Source organism: Crotalus tigris, unplaced genomic scaffold, assembly GCF_016545835.1.
Source record: "Crotalus tigris isolate CLP2741 ecotype Arizona unplaced genomic scaffold, ASM1654583v1 scf7180000018301.7375997, whole genome shotgun sequence".
Taxonomy (NCBI): Eukaryota; Metazoa; Chordata; class Lepidosauria; order Squamata; family Viperidae; genus Crotalus; species Crotalus tigris.
Window position 1 is genome coordinate 1,546,524 of NW_024096931.1, and position 13,267 is coordinate 1,559,790.

General features: G+C 46.9%; 1 protein-coding gene across 5 annotated transcripts in view; it reads right to left on the reverse strand.

Annotated features, from left to right (window-relative positions):
* The window catches only part of PKD1 (polycystin 1, transient receptor potential channel interacting), a 159,146-nt gene that overhangs the window by 54,635 nt on the left and 91,244 nt on the right, over positions 1-13,267 (reverse strand). For all 5 annotated transcript variants that reach the window (XM_039349704.1, XM_039349703.1, XM_039349705.1 and 2 more), the window contains exons 16-19: positions 11,550-11,696; positions 5,753-5,896; positions 3,244-3,532; positions 2,826-3,042 (exon numbers count right to left, since the gene is read on the reverse strand). In XM_039349704.1, the coding sequence (XP_039205638.1) occupies positions 2,826-3,042; positions 3,244-3,532; positions 5,753-5,896; positions 11,550-11,696 (797 nt within the window). The remainder of the gene's footprint in view (positions 1-2,825; positions 3,043-3,243; positions 3,533-5,752; positions 5,897-11,549; positions 11,697-13,267) is intronic.

A 13,267-nucleotide genomic window follows, 5' to 3' on the forward strand; every position in this document is an offset into this window, starting at 1 on the left:
ATCATATATGTTGGTCATGTAAAAAATTCAAAAAGCACTGGAAAGGAATAAACATCTTTATTCATGAAAAAAATAAAAACAAAATTTGAATTCAAGCTTCTGTTTTTCTTCTATTAGGAATCTTTCAAAAAAAATAAAATAAATAAAAGTGTCACAATTTATTAAGAAATATGCTGATAGCTGCAAGGACGAATTTGCCCCGGTGTTGGAAAAAAGATACTTTGCTGACAGAATCAGACTGGAAACCGAAGTTGGAGAATATGCCAGGGTGGCAAAATTAACAATACTGTACTATATATATATATCCAGAACAGAAGCTGGTTTGAATTTAAGCAAGATTGGCTTTTCTCCCTGCAACACAACACAGGGAAACTTATATTCTTAGAATATGTTTTTAAAGGGGAAATATTTGATATAAAGATAATAACCAGAAATGAATGTAGTATTTATAAATACTTTCACAAGTTGGGTATAACAGGAAGGAATGTGGAACTTAATATTGCTTTTACTGATTGTTTTTAGTATTTTTTAACTTTTTTCTCTTTTTATAAGAACATGCATTTATTTTAGGTAAATCTATCAGCCTCCACATCACACCAATTATCATCACATCAATTATCACGGTTTAGAATTTTGTAGTGATGAGTCATTTTTCAAGAAGACACGATGATTTTAGTTTTATATATTCAATTAATTACTTAACCAATGAGATAAGAAATTCTAAATTTTGTAGCAATGGTAACTTCTCTACTTATTAGTTTGTTATTCTTCCAGACACTGTAACTCATTTCATTTTCTTCTTTTTTTCCTCTTCTATGTTGTCATTTATTTTATTCTTCAAAGGTTTTAAACTAGATGTAGATACACACATGTGCACCTTTAATAGTACCGGGATGGGAGACCACTAGGAAATTCTAGAGCTGTAGGAACTCTCCCCCCCCCTCCCCGTTCCCCAGGTTTTGGTCAAGAAGACTAAAGAGGTCTATTCATGAGGCCCTCAAAAGCCACATTTACTTGCGGTCCCAGGATCGGTTTTCAAGACCAAGCTGAATGGGCAACGAATCCTCCCAATGCGTCCTTCGTCCTGTATTTTTCATGTCCCTTGCAGTCCTTTCAGGGAACGAATCGTGGGCCAGAATGTATGGGCTCAGGAGAGCACCCCTGAAGGCCATCCTTGCCTTTCTGGCCTGGCACTGGGGCCCTTGATCCAAGGGCTGGATGCAACCCCCGATGCTGCCATAAAATGCTGCTGGACGCCAGTGATAATGACTCAAGGCCCCCAGCCTCAGGGGATGCAGTTGGAAAAATGGAGGATAACCTGATTTGCTGGACTGGCAGGAAGCTTGAAGCAGCCTCCCTCCTCTTCCCTCCCTTCCAAACAAATTTGCATTGACAGGGAAAAAAAAAATCCCCGTTAAACCAAAAACGGGGTTCTGCAGGATCTGACCTTCCCCTTGAAAGACCAACACGCTGCCACCTCATTGCAATGCCCGCTCTGCCCTTTTACACATGCAGGGCACATGACCCATGTAAACCAAAGGAAAGAGTTTATCTACAGTCAGGGCAACCCATAGGTGATCCGCCCCCATGAATCCAACAGGGTTGGGGTCACAGGGGATTATATCCTCTTAGCACAGTGTTTCTCAACCTTGACCATTTTAAGGCATGTGGACTTCAACTCCCAGAATTCCACAGCCAGCATTGCTGGCTGTGGAATTCTGGGAGTTGAAGTCCACATGCCTTAAAATGGTCAAGGTTGAGAAACACTGTCATAGCAGCATGATTTCAAAATGAAGCTCACTGCCCACTTCTCTTAGTCCTGTTTCCATGTCCATGACTGACGGATATCCTACTGCAGTAACACAAGTGTTTCTCCATGGTTGACTTCAACATAAATTAGGGGAAATCTGACTGCGGTCACAGAGAATTCAGCAGATTTTACAGGGGCCTAACTAATGTAAGAATTGTTTTTAACCGTGTGGTTTTTAATATAAGTCATAAAACACGATAAGCTCACCCTAAATTGGGGAGCATATAGCACCCAGTACCCCATTAAGACTCCAGCACTCAAGATTATATTATCACATTTAGCAGCCAAATAGTTTATTTCCAGTAGCACCTTTTGGAGCTGTTTTCCCCTTGAATAAGTCTTTAAAGAGAAACTACAGGTAGACCTTGACTTCCAACGGTTCATTTAGTGACCTTTCTATTCTGTTCTGTTCTGTTCTGTTTTGTTCCGTTCCATTCCATTCCGTATTTTCTATTCTATTCTATTCTATTCTATTCTATTCTATTCTATTCTATTCTATTCCATTCCATTCCATTCCATTCCAAACAGCAGTGAGGGAGCAAACAAGATGAGGATTCACTGGCTTTTACAAAACACTGGAGAGAATTTAAGGCAGTGGTTCTCAACCTGTGGGTCGGGACCCCATTTGGGGTCGAACAACCATTTCACGGGGGTCGCCAAACAACGCAGTCCGCCATTTTTCCCCCTTTTCCTTAGCTGTGCTCCTCCCTTTTATTCTATTGGCTTTTGAAAGCCAATAGAGTAGACTCTCTTGAATAGAGTCTAATTCTATTGGCTTTCAAAAGCCAATAGGAATTGTCCAGGCTGTCTCGGCCCTGCTGAGCCCGCCAAAAGTCCCATTCTGCACCAGTTAAGTAGTCCTCGACTTATGACCAGTTGAGTAGTCCTCGACTTACGACCGGTTGGGGGGTCACGGCATTAAAAAGGTTGAGAACCACTGATTTAAGGTATGATGCGGCGTTCAGTCACACCTGCTCCTTTGCCTTTGAAAAAGGGAAGAAAAAGGAAGAGATACCTGTTTACGGCCACCACTGTTGCTCCCAGCTGGTCCTGTACCAGCACCGAGACAAACACGAGGAAGCCGTGCTCTTGGAAGCCGGGGGGCAGGAAGGCCGCGTGTGCAGGATGACTTCCTTTGTACACCAAGAATTCATCGCAGTGGCCAAGGCGGCAGCGGGTGGCCATGAGGATGTACACCAAGGGGGGGTCTGCCCCCACCGAATCTCTCCAGCCTGCAGCCAAACAGTGAGAGAGTGAAAAGAGAAAGGCGCATAGCAGCAGTCCCCAACTTTTCCGGCTTGGCAGCCTGGCACAGAGGAGGGGAGAGGGGATGGTGACTTATGATGCGTTTGACCCCTCCCCTGGGCTCAGCCCCCGTCCTCTCCTACATCCTCAAAGGGCCAGAGGTGGGACTTGGCGTTCCACATCCTTACCCGCACATTCAAAGTGGATCTTGGTGGCCAACGCTTGTACAGGACTTGCAGGAGAAAGCTGGCACGATCCCCCAAAGGGGGGCTGGTTGGGAAACAGGTCAATGGAGGCATAGCCTTCTTCCCCAGTAGCCAGGTCTGTGATGTAGAGAGTGAACGTGTAACCCTCCCCGTCCTCCAGAGCCCACGGACGCAAGACCAGGCTCATCTCGGCATCCCCCGTAGAGGTTGATCTTCTGTCCAAAAGCAGAGATTCGTTTCTGAAGCTCTGGGCTGTCCACCTCGGCTTAGTCTTTAAAAAAAAGAGAGAAACACCCCCCCCCCAAGGTTTATTTTTTTTTTTTAACTAACTGCAATTTAAGGTATTATCCCTGCACTTTTTGATAAAAGGGGGAGGGTCCATTTTCAGACTCTGGCCAAATTAGGGGCTGACATTTCAGCCCCATTCCCAGGCATTTGATCCAAGGAAAACAGGGAGAAGACCAAATCGTTTGACAGGTGATCTTCTCAAAAATCAGACATGATCCACTTTAGATTTCCTGCCTTACCTCACCTTCCAATGTATGATCTCAGAAGCAAAGGACAAGGAAAATCTGGCAAGGAGAGCTGGATTTTTCCACCAGGCGCTTTCATTTAGCTTGGCCTCCGCATTAAATACAGGAGGGGGCTGCTACTCACACGGTACAATGGCAACATTACACGACTGCAAGAGAGTTTATGGGAACCACCAGGATGGGATCTTTGATCACTGAGATGACGGGAGTGCATTTTCTCAGACTCCCAGATTTTGAAATAACAAACGTAGACTTTATCCAGCTGGAAAATGACCTCATAAATCTCAAAATGGAGCAACCGGCTGAGAGGAAAAAGCCCAACAGCTGCCTCTTACTGCAAAAATTACTGGTGTTCAAAATATGCTGCAGATTTAAGCATCAGCTCAAATTCTGCTCCCGTCTTCCCACCCTCCCTCAGATGCTTCCACTCAATGTTTTGCTTATATTTTTTTCTGACCATAATGCGTTTTTATTTGAAAAGGCAGCCGGGATATTGGGGCGATGGGAAGGGCTGAAGCCAGAAGAAAAATGATCTGTGGAAGACAAGAGCTGATCTCACAGATAAGCCTCGCTAGGCGAGGAGGAACAACAGGAAACGTTACTGAAACCGCTAATGAAAAGGTTCCAGATGGATTCCGATGAATCCCTGACGCCGGCAGTTCCACGCTGGCAATTCACCTTCGAGGAGACCCAAGTGGCGAGATTCTTGAACCAGGGGAGTGCAGCTCCAGCCCGCTGGACCATCCTCCCTGCGCACCAGGTGGGAGATGGGTGGAAAGACCCCAAGGCCGAAGGATACCAATTCGTGGAAGCTGGTCCTGCAAAGAAGTCTCTGCTCTGGTAGGGCATCTCTGTCTTCCCAACAAGGACTTTTAGGAGAACACGCAAAACAAAAAGAACGCCCCTGGTTTCTCAGCCCTGGGCAGCCCGAAAGGCAAACAGGGATTTGTATCTGTGTTTTGTGTAGGGGTGTGTGTGTGTTTGTGTGTGTGTACGTGAGTTGTCTTTGGCCAAATCACTATCATTTGGAAGGTCTTATATCATTTATTGCTTCTACAAACCTCAAGAGAAAATCATTCTTATTTCTATACCTACATATCCCAGCCTGCTTCTTCCTTGTGACACCCCCCAAACAGGCCTCACCACTCAGTAGAGGGGAAAGGGACACATCAATGAATGAAAAACAATTGCAGGCCACAGAGGCAGAGCTGGCACACCGACGAGCTCTTTGGTGGCAACCAACATGGCAGCAGAGCTGGAGCGGGTGGTATTGCCGACGCCTGGAGGTGCTGGAGATGCTTGACAGCACGTCTTTCACAAAACGTTGTGGAGGTCTGCCAACAACATGGTGAAGCAATCTAGACTGCAGCATAGAGGGATGGATAAGAACGTGTCTTGCTGAGAGTTAAGTTGTTAACAAGGCCTTCTCAATATGCTTCAAAGAGAGGGAAATAAAACCCCTTTTTGACTGGACTTGTCTGTGTGCATCTTGCAGAAAAGAAAAATGATGAAGAGGAGAGAAGAGGAGAGAGAGGAGAGGAGAGCGGAGGGGAGGGAAAGAGAAGGGAAGGGGAGGGGAGGGGGGAGAGAAAAGAGGAGAGGAGAGGAGAGGAGAAGAGAAGAGAAGAGAAGAGAGGAGAGGAGAGGAGAAGAGAGGGGAGAAGAGAGAAGAGAAGAGAAGAGAAGAGAGAAGAGAGAAAAGAAGAGAAGAGAAGAGAGGAGAAGAGAAGAGAGAAGAGAAGAGAAGAGAAGAGAGGAGAGAAGAGAGGAGAGAAGAGAGGAGAGGAGAGAAGAGAAGAGAAGAGAGGGAAAGGAAAGGAAAGGAAAGGAAAAGAAAGGAAAGGAAAAGGAAAGAGGAAAAGATAAAGGCCCTGAAGGGAGCCAGCACCAAAGATGAAGCCCCTTCTGTAGCTGAACTTCTCCCACAGAGCCCCGGAGACACCCTGCAGGCCTCTTACCCCCTGGTTGGAATTGTTCTGGCAGTTCAAGCAGGTCCCCTCCAAGTACACGTAGGAGCTCCGGCTGACCTCATAGACAGACTGCGCCTTGCAGGAGACGCACTCCAGGGACACGATGGGGACCGTCCCCTTCTTCAGCAAGACCTGGGAGGGAGAGAGAGAGAGAGAGCAAAGGAAGCCCAAGATGTTCAGATGACTCCTCTTCACATCCTCCTGCTGCGAGGGGAAGACAACGTGCCTGGCGTGCCAAGGAATGCCCAAGCAGAAAATTCAAACTGTACACCAAGGACAGAGCCGAGGTGGCGCAGCGGTTAGAGTGCAGGACTGCAGGCCACTTTAGCTGACTGTGTTCAGCAGGTCAGCGGTTCAAATCTCACCGGCTCAAGGTTGACTCAGCCTTCCATCCTTCCGGGGTAGGTAAAATGAGGACCCAGATTGTTGGGGGCAATGTAAATATATATATATATATACATTGCTTACTGGTGTACACCGCTTAGAGAGTGCTTGCACTTAAAGCGGGATATAAGTCTCATAAATAAATAAACAAATAAATAAGGACATGCATTGCTAGGGCATCTCCCCACATTTTCCTTAATTCTTCGGTGCCCTTATTTCTTCTTAAGAACCCGTGTCTTTTATGCTGGTTCCCTTCTAGCCAAAGGCGGAGGAGAGAGAACCAAGCCCCAAATTCTAATGGTGGCCTTTGGGGCTCCTTGGATCTTCTCCCCCCCCCCTCTCCGATCATGGAAGCGGTGCTGGTGAAAATGCTGGTCTAAAAGCCTTCCGAGTCGGCCCTGCCCAAAGGCCAGCTCTCTCCTGAAAAGAGATTTTCAGAAGCTGTTCTCTTATTTCCCTACCAGCCTGAAGACCCGGCACTTAAGACCCAGCTCTTCCTTCCTGAGAATGGTGGGCAGAAGGCGGAGAGGATGGGTTTGAAGAGATGGTGCCCGTGAGATGTTCACCACCTCCTGAAAAGGGGGGGGGGATCACACTCGGAGCAATTATGCTTTTCCATACTGCATATACATTTTCCAATGGCTCTTTTAGCCTACGGGTCAGGAACCTGCAAACCTGAAAACAGCTCACCCACCAAGCAGAGCAGAAGGAAAGGAGGCCAAGCAGAGAGCCAGGGATAGTCAACATAACTAAGCCTTCATTAAAGAGGAGAGAGGATGCCTTAGGACTGGTCCTCAAATATTTCCTGAACAGGTTTCGAGGAAGAAAAGCTTTTCCCTTTCATCAAGATCCTCAGATAAAAGAAGGAAGGGATATGGAGAACCGCAGTTACAAAACCCAACTAATTGACAGACACTGAAAGTCTAATACAGTGAGGGCGAACCTTTTAGAGACCGAGTGCCCAAACTGCAATCCAAAACCCACTTATGCATTGTCGGGTGCCGGGTGGGTGTGGCCCATTGGGTGGGCATAGCTGCTGTGGTAACAGCAGACTGGGTGGGACTAAAAAGTTCAATCAATCAATTCCAACTTTGCAAGATCTTTTTTTTCCCCGCGAGAAGTTGAAATTGACTGATTGATTGAACCTTTTTTTTTTTTTTTTTTGCACACGGTGGCGGAGGCCTAAAGCGAAAAGGTTTTATAAAACCCAGCTGAAGGCCTAGGACTGGGGCGACGGTGCACGTGCCCACAGAGAGGGCTCTGAGTGCCGCCTCTGGCACCCGTGCCATAGGTTCGCCACCACGGGTCTAATAGCTAGACCAGGGGTCTTCAAACTTGGCCCTTTTATGACTTGTGGACTTCAATTCCCAGAATTCCCTCTGGGCTGGCTGAGGAATTCTGGGAGTTGAAGTCCACAAGTCATAAAGGAATGGGCCAAGACAGTTAAGGAATGGGCAGTGTTGGGCTTCAGGATTTGGAAACCATGGTCTAGACTAGAGAAGTTATGGTGGTCTAGGCATTTTGTCTCCAAAGATGCCGGCCTCCGTTGACAGTGAAACATCAGGAAATCTGTTCCAGACCGTGGTCACTAAGTCCTGAAGTCCAGTACAGGTAAGTCTCGACTTACAACAGTTCATGTAGTAACCGTTCGACGTTCCAACGGCCCTGAAAAAAGTGACTTATGACCAGTGGTGGGATTCAAATAGGTGAACAACCGGTTCTCTGTGTAGATGCCGCTTCCAGAAGTCCGTTCTGGACCTGGGCAACAAAAAATTAGCTACCGGTTCTGCCGCAGTGGTGCGGACCGGCTGAATCCCACCATTGCTTATGACCATTTTTCACACTTACGACCTTTGCAGCAACCCCGTGGTCATGTGATCAAAATTCGGACACTTGGCAACTGTTTCAGACTTATGACCGTTGCAGTGTCCCCTTTTGCGACCTGACAAGCAAAGTCAATGGGGGAAGCCAGATTCACTTAACAACTGTGGCAAGAAAGGTGCTAAAATGGGGCAAAACGCAATTAACAAATGTCTCACTAAACCATAGAGATTTTAGGCTAAATTGTGGACGTAAGTCGAGGACCGCTCAACAGACGCCAGCCAGGAAAATCTACCCCAGGAGATTAAGTTGACTCAAACTGAACCGTGTGCTTTGAAAAGGTAGCAAAAGGGCAGCCCAAATCGTGCTCCAAAATCCTGACTCATGAAGCTGGTCTCTCTTCTGGCATTCTGGTTATTGCCTAGACCAGTGTTTTCCAAACTTAACAATTTTAAGGCATGTGGACTTCAACTCCCAGAATTCCACAGCCAGCGTTTCTGGCTGTGGAATTCTGGGAGTTGAAGTCCTCATGCCTTAAAATTGTCAAGTTTGGGAAACACTGGCCTAGACCAGTGGTTCTTAACCTTTTTGAACAAATCGCCCCCTTGAGCCAGTGAGGAAGTTGTCATCGCCCCCTCCCCCAACATAACCTCTCAATCATAACATAGAAAATAATGCTTTGATTTATGCAAACACTTTTTTTGTTTTCTTTAAAATTGTCATCAGGACATATCGATACAAATAGTTTATTTCCAGTCTTTTTCCCATATCGCCCATATTCTGGCTATGGCGCACCACTGTATGGGTAGAGGCTGCTGCGCAACTGTACTGAAGCTAGCTGGAGGAACATTTGAAAACACAATTCAATCCACTAATAGCGAGCAATCTGATGTTTTTGTACGACAGATATACAGCGATTCACTGTACGAAAAAGTCTCAAAAGTGTCCCCAAAACTTCTCGCTCCATCGCCCCCATATTGCCCCCTTTTGTTCCATCGCCCCCCTGAAAAATGAAATCACCCCCTGGGGGGCAATATCGCCCAGGTTAAGAACCACTGGCCTAGAAGACCTTCCTGAATCTGGGAACGCCACCCAGACACCCCAAAATCAGGGCTGTCCGCTGCTTCTCGCCGGAGCCATCGAGATGCTCTCTGCATGGCAAACTCTGAAGAGACCCAGACGCCTCCTCCCCATTTGCTCCTCCGACCCTGCAAATTCCCAGTCAGACCGTTTATTTGGCATTCTTCTAGACAAAGTGGATAGTACGGAATGTCCTTGAAAGACTATCAATTTGACGTGAGTTCTTTTTTTTTTTCCCACCCTTCCTTCCAACCTCCAGTTTCCCAAAAAATGAGAGAGGGAGGGAGGGAAGGAAGGAGGGAGGGGGAGAGGGAGAGAGGGAGAAGGAGGGAATGATGAAGGTAATTATGGTTTTCACTTGAAGACAAGCTGCCTCTCTAATTGCTGCAAGCAGCCCTTGAATCTGGTGATCTAAACCATAAGGTTTTTTTTTTGGCTTCCCACAGTTCAGTTCAGTCCTCCAGGAGGCATGGATTCAAGAGCCGGGTGGGGCTGTCCCTCCCGCTACGTCTCCCAAGCGGCGGGTGAAGAAAAACAAAGGAAGCCTTGAACACGCACACACCTGACCGAGTGAGGAGCCCAGAGCTTCCCCCATGTTTCCCACGGTGGCCCCTCTTTGCGCAGAGGAAACCTGGCTCCTGCGGGGAGCATGGGCTTCAGCCTCGAAGCAGAGGGGACAGGCTGGAAGGGTTCCCCAGCTGCCCGAGACTCCGAAGAGCCCTCCCCACCGGCTCTCTGGGTGCACCTGCTTGCGTAGAAGCCCTGGCATCAGAGGAGAACCGTTTTAAGGTGCTGACTGGCTCCCAGTCTGGGAACCCCTTTTCCGGACTCAGTTCACCCAGGGATATCATAGGAGGAAAGCTGTTGTCCGGGCACGGTAGCAAAAGTCAGGAGAAGTCTGGCAGCATTTTTTCCAACTAATACATATTTATTGCAGAGCAGAAGTTTGCAGTTAGAAAAAGGGCTACCAGACTCTCCTGGTTTTTTGCAAGGCTAGAGCTAACAGCCCGGCACCCCAATAGTTGTTGCTGAGCTACGAGACACAGCAAGTACACGTACATCTTCTAGATCAGTGGTTCTCAACCTGTGGGTCGGGACCCCATTTGGGGTCGAACGACCATTTCACGGGGGTCGCCAAACAACGCAGTCCGCCATTTTTTCCCCCTTTTCCTTAGCTGTGCTACTCCCTTTTATTCTATTGGCTTTTGAAAGCCAATAGAATAGACTCTCTTGAATAGAGTCTAATTCTATTGGCTTTCAAAAGCCAATAGGAATTGTCCAGGCTGTCTCTGCCCTGCTGAGCCTGCCAAAAGTCCCATTCTGCAAACGATGCTGCACCAGTTGAGTAGTCCTTAACTTACGACTGGTTGGGGGTCGCGGCATTAAAAAGGTTGAGAACCACTGTTCTAGATGGACAGGGTTTCCCTTCTTCCTTCCCCAAATTGGCCCAGGAGTCACATTTTTAAGGCTCAAGTGCAGGAGAGGGCAATCTCTGGAGTTGGCAAAACTATGTTAGGCCTTGGTTCTTATTCCAGGGATCGGACACTAAACCAGCCCCACCTCTCTCACTAGGGCAGTGTTTCTCAACCTTGACGATTTTAAGGCATGTGGACTTCAACTCCCAGAATTCCACAGCCACATGCCTTAAAATTGTCAAGGTTGAGAAACACTGCACTAGGGTCTCCCATCGCAGGTTCTTGAAAGAGCCTGAGATCAAAAGTGTTCAGTACAAATCCACTTGGCTGCTCCTGAATTGTTCCGGGGTGCTAAGCATCCATCGGTCACTGGCGCTGTCTGAGCTTGGCTGTTTTCTTGTAGTCGTTTCATTACCCAAACCAGGTAACATCCTCAACAGCACTGATGACGTTACCTAGCTGGGTAAGGAAAGGTTTGCCAGAAAACAATCAAGCTCAGAGAGCACCCAGGAGCCCTCACGTCAACCCTGAGATGCAAATGTTCTCCATTATTGGTATTCATTGCTTCTCTCAGGGAGGCAGCCAGTCAGCTCACGTGCTGGTGAGATTTCTTGGCAGTTTGATGGAGAAGGTGGGTTCCATTGGATGCCTCCCAGCAGAGGCCAGGCAGGCAGTGCTTTCACTGAGCAGGGAGTGGGACGGGATGGCCAAATGGCCCTTCCCATCCAATGAACCACTTCACCAGGAGAGGCTTCCTCACTCTCTTAACTTGCTGCTCTTTTTTCCCCTTTTTTCTTTAGGCAGATGTACAGTACACCCTCCACCTGAACACCGGTTTGCAGAAACCCACATGTTGTGTTTTTTACAAGTTCCACTGGGGTCTGTGTAAGCCCAGAAGCATTCTTGAGGATAGTGATGCCGGCGGTGGCAGTTTGCTTGGCTGCATGCCAGCTTCCTTGTGAGGAAGATCCCCAAGGAATATATCCCTCTTTTCTTTCCACACTAGTTTGAAACATCAGCTTTGGCAGCATGAACAGGGTTTACATGGAGAACAAGCAGGAGAAAAGAGCCCCGTTCATACATACGGTTTGATTTGTGGCTTCTGAATCCATGCCTGGTTTTGAGATGGTGAGGTCAAACGTGTATTCCACATCTGCTTCCAGCATGGCCCATGGAATGATGACTAGTCCTCCTGTGGCACTGAAGTTGAGGCCACACGCTCCAGGTGAATTCTAGTTTGTGTGAAGACAAAGAAGGATAAACCCTCAAAGCCTGGAGAGAGTTAGTTGTGTTCCAACTAGCCAGATCCAACATAAGCTTTTGCCTGGGCCCACCGAGCCTCTCCATCATTGTGGTTTCTCACAGAATAAAACATGCATTTGCCCCACTATGACTATTTCTAATATCTTGGTGGGTGTAGCTGAGTACAGGAAGCTTCCAAGATTAGGCTGTCTTTGTTGCAGTGTTTGAGATCAGTACAGTAAGCGTAATGAACAATTCTCTCATGAACAGTTCCAAATGTTGGGAATATAGAAGGGACAGAAAGACTAGCAACATCAAGGAAACATTAGAGATTCTCTAGTCTGCCCCAAAGGAGGAAGCCCTAAGCCCAAATGAATTATATTGGTTGTAAGCAACCATCTGGGTTATACCCGGTTGGGGAAGGCACATTTAAATTAAAAGGTTTTCGCAAAATAGACCAGAGGAGTCCAGAGGTGACCCACCAAAATGGTAAGTAGCCTGAAATACAGCACCCATAAGAAGCATTGGGTGTGTTAGGGCTAGAGATGGGAAAGCCCAACAGCTGTTTTCAAACATCTGGAAGGAGTAATGCTCAGAGGTGTTCCAGAAGACAGCAGGATCGTGAAACAAGGGGTTTATAGCAGTGTTTCTCAACCTTGACCATTTTAAGGCATGTGGACTTCAATTCCCAGAATTCCACAGCCAGCATTGCTGGCTGTGGAATTCTGGGAGTTGAAGTCCACATGCCTTAAAATGGTCAAGGTTGAGAAACACTGGTTTATAGGAAAAGGAAGTTGAACTGGGTTGGGCACCGAGAAAAATGTCCCAGCACTACAAGATGTTCACTAGTGGGACAGGAAGCGGTAGACTCAATTTGTCAGAAAATGTTTCAAGAGGCTGGATGGCCAATTGTCAGGATATCTGCAGGGGTTGCTTTCCATGGTCTCAGGGCTGTCTTCAACCTTTACATTCTGGGGCTCTATAATTTGACACTATGTTTTAACTTAGGTTAAGTGGATGATCTAAATCAAGAATCTCAAGTCATTCCTAATCAACAGTGTCAATCTATCCCATAAGTCACTTGAATTAATTCACAATCAAATATTCTCAGTCAGGTTTGCCTTTCTGTTGTCCTCCGATTTGAATTCTCCTCTCTTCTTGCTCTCTTTAAAAAAAAAACCCACTCCAGTTCTTTCTTAACACTTCACCCCCAGCCCCCCCCCCATCTGCAAAATTAAACAAGGGAGCGCAGATTTTTCTTCCATTTGTTTTTGTCTTAGATTTTCTGGTTCTCCTCTTTCGTGAATGACCCCAGCTTCTCACAACCATATACCATAAAACTCCCACAACTGAACAGAAGAGGCAGTGGGCAAATTAAAGCGCCTGGTGTCTGTCTGTCTGTCTGTCTCTCTCTGTCATAAGAAAAGCCTCTTTTTGGGAGGCAGACTGGAAACTTTTCTACCTAGGAAATGAACGGGGCATGGACAGAGCAGCTCAGTCTGTCTAGTAAAACCCTAATGCAGATGCAAGATTGTTCACTGGGCTAACAGTTACATCCTTC